The following is an 18,429-nucleotide window of genomic DNA, read 5'->3' as shown; positions in this document are numbered from 1 at the left end:
GGGCAGACATTATGCAAGTAAAGACAGAAATAATACAAATATGAAATTTAATGGTTGAATGTGGCAGCAAACGTTATGAGCAGTAAATTGTAAACATTTCAAAAAAACTGCTATTCCGTTTTGTTTACTATAAACCCGTGATTATTAAAGCAAAACAACCTCCCTCTAGTGGTAGCTAAATGAATCACTCAAAAAATACAACCAATCAAATTAAAGCTTGTAGCCATGCTTACAAGTATAAATCACTCGAGTATCTGCTGACTGTAAGGAAAAGGGGAATAGCCGGAAAAAATAATTTTCCTTGATTTCTTATTCTTTTGCCATACATAAAATCGCTCGTAGGAATCAACAGGTCTCAAAAGGGCAACGAAACGCTGACCAACAGGAAAGCGGGCCTTATCAACAGGAACCCAAGCATCCCCGCCCCGTCCTCTTCAGTCGTTAAATCGCAACCTAGGACCCGTGACACTTTGGCCACGCGACTCTTCATAATGGCCTCCCCTAACTGCAGTAACTGTGATAGCGTTTAATAAAAGAACTGCTTGACCTCTAAAGACAGATAATGTTTGATGTCTAATCTGTCGAGTGCTGCTAGAGGACATGTCAGTATGTCTGTCCCTCCAATCTTTATATGTGACGTATCAAAATCGTCACCGTCCTCTGATGGAAACAATTGGGGTGAACGGAACAGCAGTTATTTGAGCCTCTCGGCAGCCTCTCAAAAGCAACACAAGTCACACTTTGACTCATTCCAGATCAGCTTTTTGCTTATCGGTGACATTTTGTTTTCCAGGATGATGATCTGAAGACATTCCACTAATGTCGCTGTCACATGTAAAAAGTGTTGCATGCTTGTTTTGAAAGTCCAAATATGGTGATAAGATGTCTGGTTCACACACATCCTCGTCTGCGGGTTTCAACACAATGGCGCATTGCTTGACCGCAGGGACGACCCCTGTAAATCATTTAAAAGCACAACACATTCGTTTTGAGCTGCCCCCCCCCACGCACACACTGAGTTTTAAAGATAGACTGAAGGGGAAAAAAAATATTTTTTAAATTTTTAGTTTGAAAAGATCTGATTTAAAAGAATGAATGCTTGAGCAGAAAAACATATGGAAGAGTTCTCCTGGAAGTTACTTTTACACATTTCTGTCTTGCTGCCAAATACATTGAGAGGAGTTCCAGCGGCATGAAATGCGATTCAATCAATTTTCAAAGATGTTGAGACCGTGGAATCGTTTTTAGGGAAGAAACAACACTGCTCTGAAATTATATCCAATGGTTTGGAAAAAGTCTATTGTGCAGCAGCATTATATAGCGTTATGAACCGGCGTAATTAGTGCACTTACAAAAAAAAAAGAAAAAACATAATGATGTGTTTTTTGTGGTTTTGGCATTTTAGAAAAGAAATGGAACTAAGACAGGCTAATTGAAGTTTTTAACATAGGCTCAGAATGAGTAATGTTGGGTAGAAAACTGGAAACTACACTTCTGGATTTGGAATTAAAAAAAACATTTTCTTTTTTTAACCCGAAAGGTCAAACAACCGCAAGTCTCTCCACAGGGTTCTTTTTGAAGTTTAGAAGTTGATTACATGCAACAAAAATTTTGCTAAAACTTGTTTAAGGCAAGAAATTAAAATGGTGAGGCTGAACGGCAAAAGTTTTAATGGACTAATACTGTTTTATTTTTTATTTTATTTTTATTTTTTTATTTGATTGAAATTCCAGATGGAATTATGGCCGCCTGACGCTTGCTCCCCGCAAACCAGACGGCTTTAAATTAGAACGCCATATCTTTTTAGTGTGCTAATTTGAACGCTTAAGAATAACAGTGGCTACTGTGTTTTTTTTATTTTTTTATTTCATGAGTCTGGCACCAAATGTCCGTCGAGGGAATCCGCAATGGACACAGGTGCTTGTTTGCCCTCTTTCCTCCATCAAGGATTTTTTTTGTGTTCAATCATCCATTCACAAGTCAATGTTTTATGGAGTGTGCTATTTTAGTGGTGGCCTTGTTTTCATTCACTTAAAACTCCTGATTGCATGTTTTTGTAGCACTATTGATGCTGATAGAAAAATATTTTTGAACGCACTGAGAGAAAAGAAAATTGAATTGACAGCACAGCTCTGCCACATAGCTCTGTGTCTGTAAATAGCTTCCATCTTTCCTTTGGATCATCAATCATTTGGCCTTGATCCTAAATTGAACGTGGTCCAGGTCACATGCTTTGGATGTGGACGTCATAGTTAAAATAGTGGAGGATTTTTTTTTTTTTTGGTTCTTAAAGAAATTGATGTTTGCTACATCCTATCTTCTAGTGTTAGTACATTTTCCATTCCGTTATGATTACATGCCAAATATCATTTTAATAAAGACCAAATGTCTCCAGCCATCATTTTAATATGTTGATTTAAGAGTAATAAATCAACCTACAACATATTCCCGCAGTTATTTCAGTTGTGCTTGCCACCCCTTTTATGGCTATATTTCAATGCTGATTTTTTTTTTTTTTATAATGGATGAAGACATTTTTGTTTTCCTGGCACAGGAACAGCATGCCTTAGTTTGCCTTATTGGTCAACGGGTCAGCTAGCCGCAGTCTTGTTTTTGCAGAATAGTTCTCAAAATGAAGGACGTGAAGAAAGTGAATGGGAACATTTTAGATTCTTTTGTAATGTTTAGAATTGCGTGCGAGTCCCTGATGAGTGTGCAGACATAGCAACAGTAACTGGATGGTAGCGTGTGTGCGTGTGTCCGTCTTGGCGCCCTTTCCTGTTTAAGCCTTGCGAGCACATAAAGTGCGGCTTTACAATAGTCCATTGTCCCATCCAGCCTCCACTCTTCCTGTCAGGTCAGAATTCACGGAAATAAGGACACGGTGCAAAACAAACAGAAGCGGCCTAGGCTCCTCCACCCACCTACCCACCGGTGGGCCCTCCGAGCGGAACCCATTGCCGCGGTTTTAGCTGGGCGGGCATTCCTGCCAGGAAGCTAATCAGCATCGCATCCCAGTTTGAAATGTGTGTAAGGCATGTGAACGTTGAATAACGACGACGTGAGGTAGCGGGCGATGGTGAAGAGATGTGTTGGGGTGTGGAAAATGAAAACAAACCTTGATTTACTTGTGATTGGTCCCATTCTTTTTTTAATGCTGTTTTTGATTATTCAAATAATTTTCCTAATAGTTAACCAAAAAGGGTTCATATCAGGTGACTTCAACTATATTGTTTATGCTTTGTAAAACTCTCAGAGTATCTTCTCAGCTTGAACTATTTTTATCTTTTGTTGTATGTCTGTTTTTTTTCAGACTCTCCCTGAACTGATTTATTTCCCCGACTCTTTGTAGCTTTCCAGCTTTTTGTGAGTGCTCCAAAAAAATGCTCATTCTAGCATAACATATATAACCCCACTATTTTCTTTCCGTGGGATTATAAAAATGTCATCTCTTAAATATAAATGCTGCCGTGTTGCTTAGGAGCAAAAATAAAAGGATTTGCTGAGGAAGCAGAGTGGACTCCACCCTGTATTTCAGCTGTGTGTGTGTGTGCGTGTGTGTGTGTGTCAGTGCTGAGGCTTGTAAGAACACGTGAGTACATATCGTGTGGTGGAGTGTGTGTGGCATCCACTCGGAAAGCTGCTGGCAGATGCGGGAGTCAGACTGTGGCCATGGAGCGGCCGGACGGATAATTTCGTCTCGAGCCACGCTACACACTGACCAAAGCAGACTGACCATGCAAACACGAACTAACCTGGTTTGTCACACATGAGAAATAAAAGTAGAAGACAATGTTAAAATTGGGCTCAGCATTTTTGTGTTAGGTTTCTCAACTGTGCTCGCTGTTACGTAATAACGGGGGAGTCGATTCATCACCGATTTCGATGTTATCTGGCACGTCAGTTAGTGCAAGTCATCATCTTGTCTTAATTCAACAGTAAGATTTCGTCACTGTTTTTTTTTTTTTTGTTGCAATTCCCTCAGTGGATATAAATCTTGTCGTAACAGTGAGAGGCCATAACTTAGCTTTCACAAGTCGTTTACATCATAGTTCGGAAATAAACGTACATGGTCTAACCAAAAGCTATCTGGAAATACTTACGACGTTATATAAGCACATCGGTGGTTTCAGGGTATGGTGGAAATATTTGTAGCATAATAATGACGGCAAAGAGCAGAAAAAGCCTCAGACGGTAGCGGGGCAAGCGAGTTTTTATTTCCCTATCTGCATTTTGTTGTGCATACCTTCTCTGCAAAGTGATTAATTTGAGCTTGAGGAATGCAGGCTCACTGTTTAGTCTTCAGTGGCCCGGAGTCGTCGGCCTATGACCCAAACAGACCACCAGACCACCTCTAAAGGCCATCAGATGTCACCTTATCTAAACGGAGCACAGGAGAGCAGCCTCCTCCCTCTTTCGATCCTGTCCTCCGTCATAAACCAAATTCAGACTTCTCTAAGAGTATTTTGATCACTGCAGACTCCGAAGGGCCCGGATTGGCATTTCCTGTGGGCGGAGCCGGGGAGCAGACACATTCTTGGGCCAGTCACCTTCACTTCCTGTCTCTGCTAACAGCCCACCGAAACCCGTACAGTGTGGACTTACTGAACAAGGCCACCATTTTACTTTAGTGATACTGAACGATAGTATTTTTAATTCAATGTTTTATTGCTGTTGTAGATTTGAAAAATGCCAACTGTACCTGAGTCATTAAACACGAAACGAAAATATAATAAATAATATTGCAAATCAGGAAAACCCAAATGCCCGACCGACTCCTCGGGTGTCGTCTGGCCTTTCGAGAAAAAAATCACAGCAGGATTTCCTCATATTTTCTGGTGAATAATTGTTTAACTTAAAATCCACATAACCGTGGGAAAAGTTTCAACTCGGCAGGAGATACGGCTGAGCATGTCTAGTGTGTAACATTATGAGTCACAGGGGAGCACCGGTAATGCATTTTACTGACTCGTGCCCCTGAATCACACTTTTCTTTTAGCCTATATTTTTCATTGAATGTCATTTTCCTGCTGTGTTCACAACTCAATCTGCATGCTCGTAATGCTTCACTGTCAAGGGATGTGTTCCCCAGTGTGCAAATGCATATTTATGCACACGGCGGTGAGTCTGAGGAGGTGTGACAATCAATTACAGTCCTCCCAGGGGTCGGCAGCTGCACCGGTGTTAATATTTGACAGCTGGACCTGTCAGTGGGTTTTACCATTGATGCAAGACCTCAAGCAATCAGTCAAGCACCCTCCACTAGTAAAAGGAATCATTGTCCATGTTGAGGATTTTGGAATGCGGGAGTAAGGATCTCCAAAAGGGGAGGTTGAAGCCGAGATTCGAACCCAGAATCTCATAACTGTGAGGCAGATGTGCTAATCATTATCAAACTATGGAGAACGTGAGTAAATAATTTCCATTTCAAAATTTTTTATTACCTTTAACATGGAGCAAGTCACAATTTTACCGTCACCCTAAATGGTGGGCAGGCTTTAATGAATAAAGAGATGCAATTATACATAATAAAAAACAGCAAATTTATTAAACTTTTATTGTCGCTGATGGAATTTACAAGTGTACGTATTTTTGTAAAATGTCTCCCTCTAGTGGGTAGGTATGATCAATACGACTGACATCCAATTGATTAACTTTTTTTTTTTACGTAAAGCAGAAAATGTACTGCAGAAAGTCCATGTAAATTACATTTCAAAATAATTACGCACTTATTTCTGGTGAATTTAATTTTCATAATTGTATTGCTCAGGTAAAATTTAATTTAAATACAACTTTATTTATAAGCGCAGTTCAGCCGTAGTTGTAACAAATAATTTTATGCAATTTTATACAAATTATATATAACAAAATAATGAACATTTTTAATTAATTCACATTTTTCAGTATTTGGAGGACTTATACTGAGTGCGAGTACTTTTGCATCCTCTGCATCTGCACCCTCAGTACTCAACCACTCCTGCAGAAAGAACCTTGCATGCTTTCCTTCTCCAGGCTCCTACAACTTGGAAAAATGTGATCTTTGTTTGAGCAAGTGTCTGGAAGTTTATGAAGGTCAAAAAGCGTTTTTTGATGCATCCCTCCCTATCACAGGCAGCCAGTCAGAGCGCTTCCACGCAGCTGCTACTGGCTGCTGGCCATTGGAGACTCTTCATGCTGAGCAGCAAAATGGCCGCCCGTCTACCGACTGACTCCACAGCGCTTTGAAATTGAAACATTTCTGCATATTTTGCTTTAGTCGGCAGCAACCACAGTACTTCTTTACCAGCCTGTGGCGCGTTGCAAGTATATTTTCATTATTGTACAATTACTTGACGTATCCGCTCAGGCGTCGCTGTTCTTGTAGCTTCGACGAATGCCTCAGAAAGCTAAAAAGAAAAAACGCACTGAAGCACTTTAGCTAGTTAGCACGCTAGCTTTTCTTCATATGTGATTGCTGAGGTGAGTGTTGCAATGTTTCTTCGTCGTTTCTCGTTTTCTTTATTGCATGCAAATGCAAATTCACTAAACGTTGTGTTGTCTTGATTGTCTGGTAAGCTCGCATTTTGTGCTCAAGCTAACGCTATTAGCCTGGGCTACTTGTAGCTGTCAATGTGTAGCATTAGCTCTATGTTTTCATATTCAGAGGTCAACATTTTCTTCATAGCACAGTGCATTTAATAAATAGCTGCTTTATTTACACAACATAGACCAGCTAGTTTACTTAGATGGGTGAAAACTGATAAATGTGTTTTCTTGCGGTTTTGAGCACCTATATAAATTCCACCCACTCCTGTTAGCCACCAGCGGAAGAGCGTATATTATGGCTTACTTGCACCTGTAAAGACATTTAAATATCACGTAATCCACTTTAAACTGTGGTTTGTTGAGATCAGTCTTTCACTTGAATATTTTTCCCTCCAGCTTCGTCTTAACCGGTCGTACCGAAAACGTAGCTATGTGACATTAGCAAACTGCTCATGCCACAATGACTAGAAGGTTAACACATAATGTAGCAGCATATTTTATGTAATATACTAGTGATTGGTTACAATTCGTTTCAAGAATCAGTTTGGGCTTTGTGTGGTATGTATGGTATATGTGCAGTGTCTATTCATATAGTATTCCTAGCCTATTCAGTACATAGAATGAATCACAAGCATTGTGCTAGAAATGGCCATTGGGTTTTGCAGACAGTCGTTTGTGCTTTGTAATCCCTACATTTGTCCTCTTTATCGTTGTCATCCACGGCGTTATTTGGTGTTGTCAGCTGCTCCTGAATATTAATGCACATCGAAGAAGACCAAATCACATCTGAAGATTCAGTTCATTCTTTGGCATTTGTTTGTGCACATGCACGCACAATTCCGTTTAACCAAATGATGACTGTATTTTGAAATAACCTGCTTATTTTTCCAGAAGAAAGGAGTATCAACGACTGGAGCGGTAGTTCATGGAAGACAAGAAAAGGAAAAAAGAAGAAAAAAGGAAAAGGGAAGCCTCCCAGAAGGTATGTTCAATGTGTTTTCACCCGGCATTTCTTATGGGCGAGCTAAACTAATCAATACGGTCTAGCCATACTTGTTAAATATATGACAGGTTTAAAATCAGATTTAAAAAAAAAACAAATCACTGTATGCTGTGACTGACTTTATAAATTGCCGTCTTATGTTACTGAAGCTGACAAGTGCATCAACATAATGTGAATGAGTGAATTTGGTTTTAAATTATGACGCCAGTTACAACTTCATGGAGAGATTTAATATCTGTTTTGTCCTTTTTGTTTTAGGTTACAGAGCAAAAGAACAAAGGTAAGCTGTACAATAATGTCCAAAAAACAGGAAAAGTTTAATTGCTTTGAAACTAAAACCTCATATGCTCTCATGTCATCAGATTATTTTTACTCTGATCTTATATTTTATTTTACATTTGAATATATGCATGTTTTTTTTTTAAATACAAATTAATCATCAACTTGTTTTGATTGCTGTATTTAAAGATTTACCTTGTTGATTATTAACTGTGCATTTTCTCTCGACGTCTCTGTCTGTCATTCAGTGCTAGATTTGACCAAGCAGGCGTCTGCCCATCCACCTGCAACTCAGAGCAGCTCTGCCTCCCCCAGCCCTGGACCCACCCCCTCTGCATCCCCATCCCCAGCCACTTCAGGCCCTGGCAGTGCTGCCGCCCAGTCGCAGGGTGGTAACAATGCCAAGCGCCTTGCTGTGGCCAACGGACAGCCCACCTCCAGCGCCAGTTCTTCCTCTGCCACGGGCAGCACAAGTGTTCCAGGGAACGGGAATACAAGTAGCGGAGGTGCGGCCCAGGCGCCTCAGCAGCAACCTCGCTATATGCCGAGAGAAGTGCCGCCGAGATTCCGCTGCCAGCAGGACCATAAAGTGCTACTGAAAAGGGGTCAGCCGCCACTGTCCTCCATGCTGCTGGGAGGGGGAGGAGGAGGGGAGCCCCCCAATGCAAACATAGCTGCTAACTCAGGTATGAGTTACTCACTGTTTGGTTGACTGCATGCCTGAAATTGCCATTTACAAGTAAATCTCTAATCCTTTCAGATTCTAGTGCAGCTACCACCTCATTGGCCCTCACCTCATCATCAGTTGCTGCTTCTACCACTACTTCTAATTATGCAAATTCCATGTGGGGCACAAGCTTGGGCAGCCAGGCCTCCTCTCAGGGCAGGGAGAAGGTGATTGTAGATGGGAACGACCTGGATGAGTGGCCCAGCATCGCTGGAAGTGATGGAGGAGGAGCTTCTTTCACTGTGGCTGGAGCTGGAGGAGGGAGCGGCGGCAGCAGCAGCAACAACGGAATGCCTGTGAACAGCACGAGTGCCTCTGGCAACCAATCCTCATCCACTTCCTTGTTCTCTTTGCCCAATGAATGTATGCAGTCGTCCGGTAGTGTGGCATGGGGGGCGGCTGCCGCCCAGGGCCATCTTGGAGGAGGGAATGCAGTAGCTTCAGCTGGGCCTCTATTACAGCAGTCCTCCTCAGTTTCCAAAGCCGCCGCTGTGCCAGGAAGCCATGATGCCAGTGGCCTCGCTGATGGCAGCAGTGGTATTCCGGGTGCCAACTTTAATCCAAACGCCAACCCTTCGGCCTGGCCTGCCTTGGTGCAACAGGAGGGGCCCGGCGTTGTCGGGGAAGGACCTTCGTCGTCCTTCCATCACCAGGGCCCCGGAGGGACTTTATCTGCCAACAATTCTGCTTCCGTAGGGCTAAAGGCGGGGGCAGTCGGGGTGCTAGGCGGTCACCAAGCTTTGTCTGTGAATCAATCAAGCACTCATCAGCACCAACTTCACCAAATGCAATCTAGAGACCGAGAAATGGCAGAGGGCAAGTGGGATAGTGAATCAGCGGGACCAAAAATTGCAGGAGACGAAGGAGCCGCGGGAGGAACGGGAGGCGACGGAGACCACAATCCTTCTTCCTCGTGGAGGGGCCAACCCTCTTACCCTGCATCCAACTCCAAAACGGGTGCCTCAAGGACTGATGGATGGGAGGGCAGAGAGGGTGCCACGGGGGCATACAGAGCTGCTGAGGGTGATAACGGGTCTTCGGGTTGGGGTTATCCGGGACCCTCTCGTGGGGTTAATACTTGGGGGAGCGCTGGAAATGATAGTCAAACTGGGGTATCTCAGGGAGGGTGGGGGACATCTGGAGTTGAAAAAGGGGTGTCTAGTGTGGACTGGGGTGGGAGTTCCTCCAGCACTGCTGGAGTTAATCCTGGAGAAGTGATGGGAGGAGCCTGCAGTAGTAACAGCAGCAGTAGCGGATGCAGCACAGCCGGCAATCCTCCCGTCACCTCAACGGCAATGAACAGAGCTTGGGACAATCAGAAGGGAGAGGGGGAAACGGGGGAATGGAGCGAGGGAGGACACGGAGCACGGGGAGGGTCTTTATCCAGCGGTGGGAATTCCAGATGTGAAAGGGAGCCCAACGGCAGTCGTTGCCGGCGTCAGCCACCCGATACTGAAGCTGCCTTACAAAACCTGCTCAGCCGTCCTGATCTCGATCCAAGGGTACTGTCAAACACAGGCTGGGGCCAAACGCAGATCAGACAAAACACAGCTTGGGATCTTGGTAGTCAAGCCGAATACAATAAGAGCGCACTCTCATCAACCTCTTCCAAACACCCAGCTTCTCTCGGCAATTCTTCTCAGTATACTTCTGGACCCAGAATCCCGATGGGTGATTCAAATGGACCAGGGGTCCACCCTCCCTTGCTTTCTTCTGCTGGCTCTTCCGGGGAGGCCTGGGAGACCAGCAGCAGCAGCAGTAGCAGTGGTGGGGCCTCTTTATCTGGGAGAGCCCCACCTCCTTTGGTCCCAAACATGAGTAATCTTGGCGTCTCGCAATCTGGTCCAGTCATCACAGCAGGTACTGGTGCTGGGTCAGGACCGCTGGGACAAAACCAGCAAGGGAAGCCTACTGGCTGGGGTGCAGGAGGGACGGCGGATAATCAGGAGACCAAAGGGTGGGGTAACGAAGAATGGAGAACCAATCGAGGAAATGGTGGCGCTTGGAGTGCTATGGGGCAACAAGGTAACCTTGCGAGTACAGGCTGGGGAGGAAATGACGAGAGGGGAGCAGTCGGGTGGAAAGAAATGGGTGGGGAAGGACGAGGAGGTGGTTGGGGCTCGGGGCACAAGGTTGGGCCAGGTCGGGACTGGGGCGAACAGGATTCCAAATCAAATAGCGGTGGCGCAGGATGGGAAGATGAGCCGAAGAATGGCGGAAGGAACTCAGGTGGGGGGGATTCAGGCGCGGGTGGTTGGGGAAGCTGGGACGAGGATGCTCCGCGGAGATCCTGGGGGCCAGGGGGCACAGGGGCGGGAGGGAGTGGCGCAGTTGGCGTCGCTGGGTCCAAACCCCATCAAAGTTGGAGCGGAGGAAATAAAATGCAACAGATGCCAAACAGCCAGTCAGGCTCTATCACAGGCCTACAGGCACAACTGCAGCAGCAACAATCACAAGCCCGCAATCAGACGCCACAGCTGCAGCAAGCATTGGACCAAGGGGCTATGCAAGGGGCCGGTGGGAGAAAACCAATCACTCAAGCCCAGAACCAAAGCTCAGGCTGGACCTCAGGGCCCATCCCTGCCAGTCATGGATTAGGTGGAAGTGGATCTGAACCAAGTGGTTGGGAGGAACCTTCCCCGCAGTCTTTAAGCAGGAAAAATGATATAGATGACGGAACGTCAGCATGGGGCGACCCGACCCATTACAACTACAAACCGGTTAATCTGTGGGATAAGAACAGCACCCCTTCTGGTCAGCACCAGCAGCCACATGCTCAACAACCTCCAACACAGCAGCTAAATAGACCTGGTACCGGACCCGGAGGAGGCAGCAGGGACTTCAACACTAGTCATGGACAAGGAAAGGTTTCTCCAATGGGTAAGACACCAGCTACTAAATAAATAAATAAAAACTGCGCTATGTTTGCTCAAGTCTAACCGTATATGTGTGTCTGCAGGTTCCTCAGGTTGGGGTGGTACACCTCCAGCTAGTCCCACAGTAGACAACGGCACGGCTGCTTGGGGAAAACCTACAGATACTCCTTCTGGCTGGGGGGAACCTGATGACGCTGGTGCCAAAACTGGCTGGGGAAACCCTCCCCCCAATCCCATCAAATCTGGTTAGCAACATAATATGTTACCTTTAACTTGCATGATCCTGCTGCAACGTGACAACAATATTGACTCAGATAATCTGCTCCGACAGGTTCAAAGTCTATGCAAGACAGCTGGGGGGACAAAGAAGGCTCCGTCACAGCTTCGCGTCATTCGAGCTGGGAGGAAGAGGAGGAGGGCGGGAGCATGTGGAACAGCACCGGCTCCCAGGGTAGTGGGTCGTCTTGGGGACAGGGTAGCAATGGCGGCTGGGGACAGAGCCACAATGTCAAGAAGCCTAGCAACAAGGTGGGTTACCTCCATGGAATGTTGCACTCATCAGTATTACATCATCACATTTGAGTTGTGCTTACAAAGTGTAACGCAATCTTATTCAGGGTCCGCTCAAGGTTGGCGGGGATTCCTGGATGAGCCCAATCAACAGACAATTCTCTAATATGGGGCTTCTGGTGAGCCACTTCATACACGCCGTGGTACCTTGATGACCATTTATGAGATGGCCGCCCTTGGTGATAATGCGATGTCCTCTTGCGTCGGACAGAATGACGATCCGAGCGGTCTGAACATTGACCTGGCTCCAGGCGCTCTCCAGGAGAAGAAGATGGAAATGGACAAAAGAGCCATGGGAATGATGGACTACAACGGCGACATGAGGAAAGGAAGAGGAGGAGGGGGCGGCATGGCTTATCGCTCGCCCATTTCCAAAGAGTCAGCACCTGGGGATGCCGCTTCTTTTTACGACAAGGTACGTCCTCACGATACAAGAATCTTTTTCCTCCTCCTTTGCCTTTATTCCCTCCTTGTCTCACTCTTCCCCCCCTGTGCCACTCGAATTTGTTTCCCCTGGGCTGTCACTTGGGCAGACCTTGCTTTTGAACAATCAGGATGGGTACCTTGGGGAGGATGGTCCTTGCTCTCTCTTCTCACCACCCACTGCCTACAAGCCCCATTCCCTCTTCAATCACACTATCCCCTTTAGACAAGTAAGAAACCTGCTCCTCTTGTATCTGTCCTCCAGTCTCTTTCTGTGTTCACTTCAACACAACCCTCAAAAGTTTGCCTTTTTTTTTTGTTTGTTTTAAGGCCTTTCCGTTTATGGTTTTTTTCTCCCCCATATTGGATCACAGGGTGGCCATAGCCTCCTCGGCAGTAGTGGAGGGATGTCTCAGCCCAGACACCAGCCCAATATTCCACCCATGAACCAGTCCCCAGGGATACGAGCACAAGTGCCTCATCAGTTCCTGTCACCTCAGGTACGCTTACTTGAAATAGCCATTTTATTTTTAATTCAGAGTAATTTGATGGAGAATTTCATGGAGCAGAATGTTTGTGCCATTTGTCTGTGCAAAATATGCAGTTGTTTTTTTTTCTAATTAGATAGTATTACATAATCACTCGTTGAAACAAAGCTAACCCCTCCTCAGGTGCCAGGCTCCATGCTGAAGCAGATGCCCCCTCCCAGCGGGAGCGTGGGGGGTGTTGGCGGTGTGGGAGGAGTGGCAGGAGTCGGCGGCGGCGGCGTGTTCCCTCCTCAGCTGTCCCCCCAACATATAGCCATGCTCAGCAGCATCTACCCACCGCACATCCAGTTTCAATTGGTGAGAACGAGCACCGTGCACGCCATTGCAACTGTCTCCCTGTATTTTCATCGGCCGTAATGTTTTACGTTAGGCTTGTCAGCTCCTCCTCCAGCAACAACAGCAGCCACAACAGCAGCTGCTGCAAAACCAGAGAAAGTTTCCGCCGAATGTGCGGCAGCAAGCTGACCCTCAACAGGTACGCACAAAGCGTTCTACAGCTATGATTAGCACGCTTATTGACAAAAACTGGTTTCTGGCTTTCTTCTTGACTTGACCTACAAGGCGGTCACAGACTTATTTCTGTTTTGTTTTATACACCTTGGCAGTTGGCCAGGATCATGGCAGTACTCCAGCAGCAACGGCAGCAGCAGCAAGTCGGGAGTTTAGGTGGCAGCATCAAGCTCTCACCCTCCCACCATGGCGGAAGTGGTGCCAAATTACACGGGGCTGACACCCACCAGGGCCTGGCAGGTTCTGTGGCTGACCTCCATCAGAAAACGCTTGGACCCTACTCGAGTGAGTCAAATTTGCTATTCAGGCCTTCTATCCATTTTTTTATTACAGCATATCATAAATATTTGCCACTTTATTGTCTCTACCTACAGGCTTTAGTTCTGGTATGAACCTCACTGGTATGGACCTGGGTGGCTCTGTGGTGGGGGGGCCCGGAGGCATGAAGGACATGGGAGCTCAACAATCTCGTTTCAAATGGATGATGGAGGGGCACTCCTCGCCAGACACACCCTCACCTGAAAATGCATTCCACAAAAATGGTAAGACTCCATTTTTATTTTGACCTTTTTTTTTGCCTTCTGTTGTGTATTGACACGAATTGTCATGCAGGTCCTGTCAACCCCATGAAGATGCCGGGGGCCTCGCCCTACTCACAGTACGACATGCTTGTAGGAGACGCGCAAGGCAGCACCAATTGGCATCGCACCCCTGGCAAGATGAGTGCCAAGCCCACCACTACGGCCAGCTGGCCCCCTGGTAAGTTGTGACGCTTTACGCAATCCTGTTGCCACTAATTGCTTGACATGTGGAGTTGACGCTATATTAATTTTTAAATGACACATGATTTTTTTCCCATGAATTACAAAACAGTTCCCAGGTGTATTCATTAGTTTTCATGGTCATAATACCCCAAGGACAATTACATGACACAATCAGGGCGGTTTTAAAGGTCTTTTTTTTTTTTTTTTTTTTTTTTTTTTCTCTCTCGACTGTCAGTGCTCACAAAACGCAAATACCGCCCCTTCCAATTGGGTTGCTTATTCATTAGTTTTGTAATTTCATATTTGACGAACACGTATTTCCATCTACATACCTCTTTCTCAGAGTTTCAACCTGGTGTTCCCTGGAAAGGAATAGATCGGGTCGATCCCGAATCAGACCCCGACATGACTCCGGGGAGCATGATGGGGAACACAGTCTCTCCCGGCCTCAATGACTCTGAGCACCAGTTGTTACAAGACAATACTGGTTTGTACTGGACATCTGCTGTTTTTTATTTTGCTATTCCAATTTGCATGTTTAATTTGTATGTTTAATGAGCCACAATGAGGGAATTCAACATCAGCTATTCTCTGTTGCAGATTCCATCCCTCCCCTCAACACCTTACTGCCTTCACCCGGTGCCTGGCCCTACAGTGCCTCAGATGCCCTTAACAACGCACACAACTCAGGTAAGCACAAATACACACCCGCGGCCTCAGACAAGAGGGTCTTTCAATCCTTTCAGCCACCTCTCTGTCCTCCCTTTGAATAGCAAAGTACACAGACTATAAGACTGGATGGCCCCCCGAGCCCATTGGGCACAAGTCCTGGAAAGCCAGTCGCGGCAGCAGCCAGGCGCAGCTGTCCCGCCCACCTCCAGGCTTGGCCAGTCAAAAGCAGGTATCGCCTACCCCATGGTCAGGCGGTGCTCCTCGACTGGCTGGCAGGGGATGGAGCAGTGGCTCAGGCACTGCTGGTAAGATCCAAAGTTTTTTTTTTTTTTTGTCGTGTTGTAAATCTCTGATGAAGAAACGGTTCCCAGTGGCCCAGTTTAGTTAAGCTAATTAAAATGTGTTTTGCTCTCTCAAGGCTCCGCTTGGAGCGACGGCAGCTCTCGTGAAAGTTGCTGGCTGGTGCTCAGCAATCTCACGCCGCAGGTATGCCCACAAGCATGTGCAGCTGTTGAAAGCCATTGGAGTTGCTCGTTTGCCGTCAGTGCTCAGAAAAGCTGTCGGTCAGATATTTTGGATTCATATTTCGACCTTTGCCAACTGCGCATCTCTATTTCTGAAGATTGATGGCTCCACGCTTCGAACCATCTGCATGCAGCACGGCCCCCTACTGACCTTTCACCTCGGCCTGACCCAGGGAAGCGCACTTATCCGCTATGGCTCCAAACAGGAAGCAGCCAAAGCCCAGAGTGCCCTCCACATGTAAGTCCAGAGATTGTTTTGTGGGTTGTGGCCTTGCATGTGCTTGACTGTTTATGATTTCAACAGGTGCGTTCTGGGCAACACCACCATCTTGGCAGAGTTTATGAGTGAGGAGGACGTGGCCCGATACATTGCACATTCCCAGGCTGGAGGCTCGGGGAGCGGAGGCTCCGCCACCGCCCCGGCGGCATCTTCGGCGGTGGGGACAAACGGTAGCGGGACCACCTGCGATCTCGCTGCAGGAGGAGGTGGAGGAGGAAATGGCACAGGCGGAAGCAGACAAGGAGGGTCTCCAGCAGGGACGGTCGTACCCGGGGCAGCTGGGCATTCCGAATCCACGTGGCAGAGCCTGGAAGGCAGCGGCAGCTCATCGGACCAGTCGGCCCCCTCCGCGCCCGGCTTGGGCATCTTCTCCCAGTGGAGCGGCAACAGCGGCGGGGGGGTGGAGGCGGGAAGGCAAGCTCTGTGGGGGGGTATGGGTGGCATGAGTGGGGCCGGGTATCCCGGTAGTAGCCTCTGGGGTTCGCCAGCACTTGAAGATCGTCATCAGATGGGCAGCCCGGCCTCGCTGCTGCCTGGGGACCTTCTGGGCGGGGGCGCTGACTCGATCTGAAGGGCCCGCTTGACACATTGAAAAAATCATTGTCACAACCTCCCGCTCTATTTATTTCCACACACACATGATGTGAATTGAAGCTACACTGGTCTCCCGTCACACAGGCTACATGCAATACATTCGCTATTTCACTCATGAAACCATCAATATTAAATGAAGACCACAGTGAAACTTGAAGCGGAGGGGACTCTCGGACCGAGCTGGGTAGTTCTGTCTTTTTACTCCACGACCAGATCACTCAGGCATGTACTGTAGACGGGCTCAGCCGAGTCCCACATGTCAACGCGTTTAGCTCTCGCTGTTCTTTGTGTGCCACACTCGTCTTCCCCGCCTAACCCTAACCCCCCCCCCCCCCCCCCCCCCCCCTTCCTCGTCTTTTTGTATTTAATGTCGACGACTTGCAGACTGAGCCCTCTTAGACCCGGTGTACTTCTCTTAAGTTCTCATGTTCGGAAGCTTGAAAGTGACAAAAGGAATCCGGAGTGTGTTGTGGCAAACGCGGGATGACCTCGCTTCGCTACCGCTTTCAACTGGACCAGTGGCAACCTTTTTAGAGAAGTAGAGGAGCATTTTTACTCTGTACCAACACCTCTACCTTGGTGGAAATGCCATCAACATGGGGCCCAGGGTTGAGAAGAAAAAAAAAAAAAGAAAGGAAAAAAAAAAACCTAAAAATTAGCCAAACTTGCACTATATGCCTCTGGGGTTTGTTGTTGTCTCGTCCAATACAAATCCTTCCACAACTCGACATCGACCTTACAGGACGACTTGTAATGTTACATCAGCAGTGGCCTTGGCCCACCTGCCCTCACACATACACACCAGTTACACACTGCTCTTACATTTGACAAACAAAACTCTTATCTCCTCGTGGATGTACATCAGTCGTCTCGGTTTGAAGAGAAACGTGAAACTTTGTAGAGATCTCTTTGTTCCCCATTGAAACACTGACCTCGCTATTGTATTTTTTTTTTTTCTTACTCAAAAGAAATCAAGTTGGTTGTTATTATATATTGTCCTGATGTTAATGCTGACTTGGGTCACTTATTGACTTGCTGTTCAAGGTGCCCTCCTTGCCTGCCTTGTGTGTGCATGACAGGAGAGTTGACGGTATGACCGAATGGAGGATGAAGAAAGTATCAGGAGTGTTTATGTGAGCGAGTTTGCGTGCGTGTGTGTTATTGCTACAATGTTGAATGTTATTTTTGTGCGGGAGAGATTCATCCAAGCGTGTACGCAGGCACTTGCTTTTGAACGCTTACCTGCTCCGGTCAGGGAAGTGAATAGATGTTTATCTGACAGCTTGGCTTTTCGGAGTGTTTGTATGTGCGTGCGTGACCACCAGACATTGTGATAGCTAAAAAGTTCAAAAATATTGGCACTATTGCATATGTCTCTTAAGTTTTTTTTTTTTTTTTTTTTTTAGCAGCATTTTGTTCATGTTTGTGTCTTTTTTTTTTTTTTTTTGGTTATTGCAATTTGAGGAGCATTTGTTTTTAAGACGAAGCAACTAACTGAAGGCATTTCTATTCAAATGCCCAAATCCTACCATACCAAGCTCAGCTGGAAACAGTGTTTTACAGACACGTTAAAGATAGTAGCTGTTATGTTTTACTGTTTTCTTGTTTTGATGTTATGTGACAATTTAAATTAAGTCGGTCTTTATCACTCCTGTTCAGGATGTTTTCATTTATTTCAGATGTTACAAAAAGGAGATGAAAATAATTTAAAGTGGAAAAGAACAAGATAATAAAGGTTCAAATGAGGTAGTTGATTTTGTCCTTATTAAGCAGTTTTCTTGCTAACATGTTTTTTTATTATAATTGTTTTGCCTGAATGAAGAAACAGAAATTGCCTTTCAGACCTTTTTTGAGTCTGCCTACATTCCAGTGCTTTTATTCGGTTTTCTTAACAGCTGATGTCAGTAGTATGACAGAAAATAAATTAAAATTGTAATTTGTTTTCACAAAATAGGATTGTTGTTAGAAGTTATAAAGACACCCCTCCACACACACCAGTTTTCCCCCCAGTTTTGCTGTTTTTGTTTTATTTTTTAAATTTTTGTTTCCCATACGGTCAGTGGCCTCGCAGCACCTCCCATACTGTCCACACGGTGGTGGTGTTTTACCTTTTTTTTTTTTTTTTTAATTATTA

The 18,429-nt window shown here is 46.0% G+C and overlaps 1 protein-coding gene across 3 annotated transcripts; it reads left to right on the top strand.

Annotated features, from left to right (window-relative positions):
• The first annotated feature begins 6,133 nt into the window (after positions 1–6,133).
• tnrc6ba (trinucleotide repeat containing adaptor 6Ba) lies at positions 6,134–18,044 on the top strand. Of its 3 annotated transcripts, XM_088360239.1 has the most exons (22): positions 6,134–6,459; positions 7,417–7,507; positions 7,787–7,808; positions 8,056–8,493; positions 8,568–11,414; positions 11,494–11,655; positions 11,742–11,938; positions 12,028–12,099; positions 12,192–12,395; positions 12,514–12,633; positions 12,778–12,903; positions 13,075–13,248; positions 13,322–13,426; positions 13,557–13,746; positions 13,836–14,003; positions 14,074–14,220; positions 14,569–14,712; positions 14,826–14,915; positions 14,999–15,202; positions 15,316–15,383; positions 15,520–15,659; positions 15,726–18,044. In XM_088360239.1, exons 2-22 carry the CDS (start codon positions 7,451–7,453, stop codon positions 16,270–16,272), a joined length of 6,222 nt encoding a protein of 2,073 aa, XP_088216365.1. In that variant the 5' UTR covers positions 6,134–6,459; positions 7,417–7,450; the 3' UTR covers positions 16,273–18,044. The 3 variants fall into 3 exon arrangements, with proteins under 3 accessions (XP_088216365.1, XP_088216364.1, XP_088216363.1); XM_088360238.1 differs by lacking the exon at positions 12,514–12,633 and having other exon boundaries at positions 6,135–6,459; positions 7,420–7,507; XM_088360237.1 differs by lacking the exon at positions 12,514–12,633 and having other exon boundaries at positions 6,135–6,459.
• Positions 18,045–18,429: the final 385 nt, after the last annotated feature.

This window comes from Syngnathus floridae, chromosome 18 (assembly GCF_059516105.1).
Source record: "Syngnathus floridae isolate MCC-2025c chromosome 18, RoL_Sflo_1.0, whole genome shotgun sequence".
NCBI lineage: Eukaryota > Metazoa > Chordata > Actinopteri > Syngnathiformes > Syngnathidae > Syngnathus > Syngnathus floridae.
This window is presented reverse-complemented; position numbering and strand designations above follow the sequence as displayed.

Bases quoted from the DNA above. Each gene is read 5' to 3' on its own strand.
- tnrc6ba (XM_088360239.1), top strand. From the start codon at position 7,451: ATGGAAGACAAGAAAAGGAAAAAAGAAGAAAAAAGGAAAAGGGAAGCC. The intron at 14,004-14,073 runs GTAAGACTCCAT...ATTGTCATGCAG, and splicing joins AAATGCATTCCACAAAAATG to GTCCTGTCAACCCCATGAAG. The intron at 14,916-14,998 runs GTAAGCACAAAT...CCCTTTGAATAG, and splicing joins TAACAACGCACACAACTCAG to CAAAGTACACAGACTATAAG.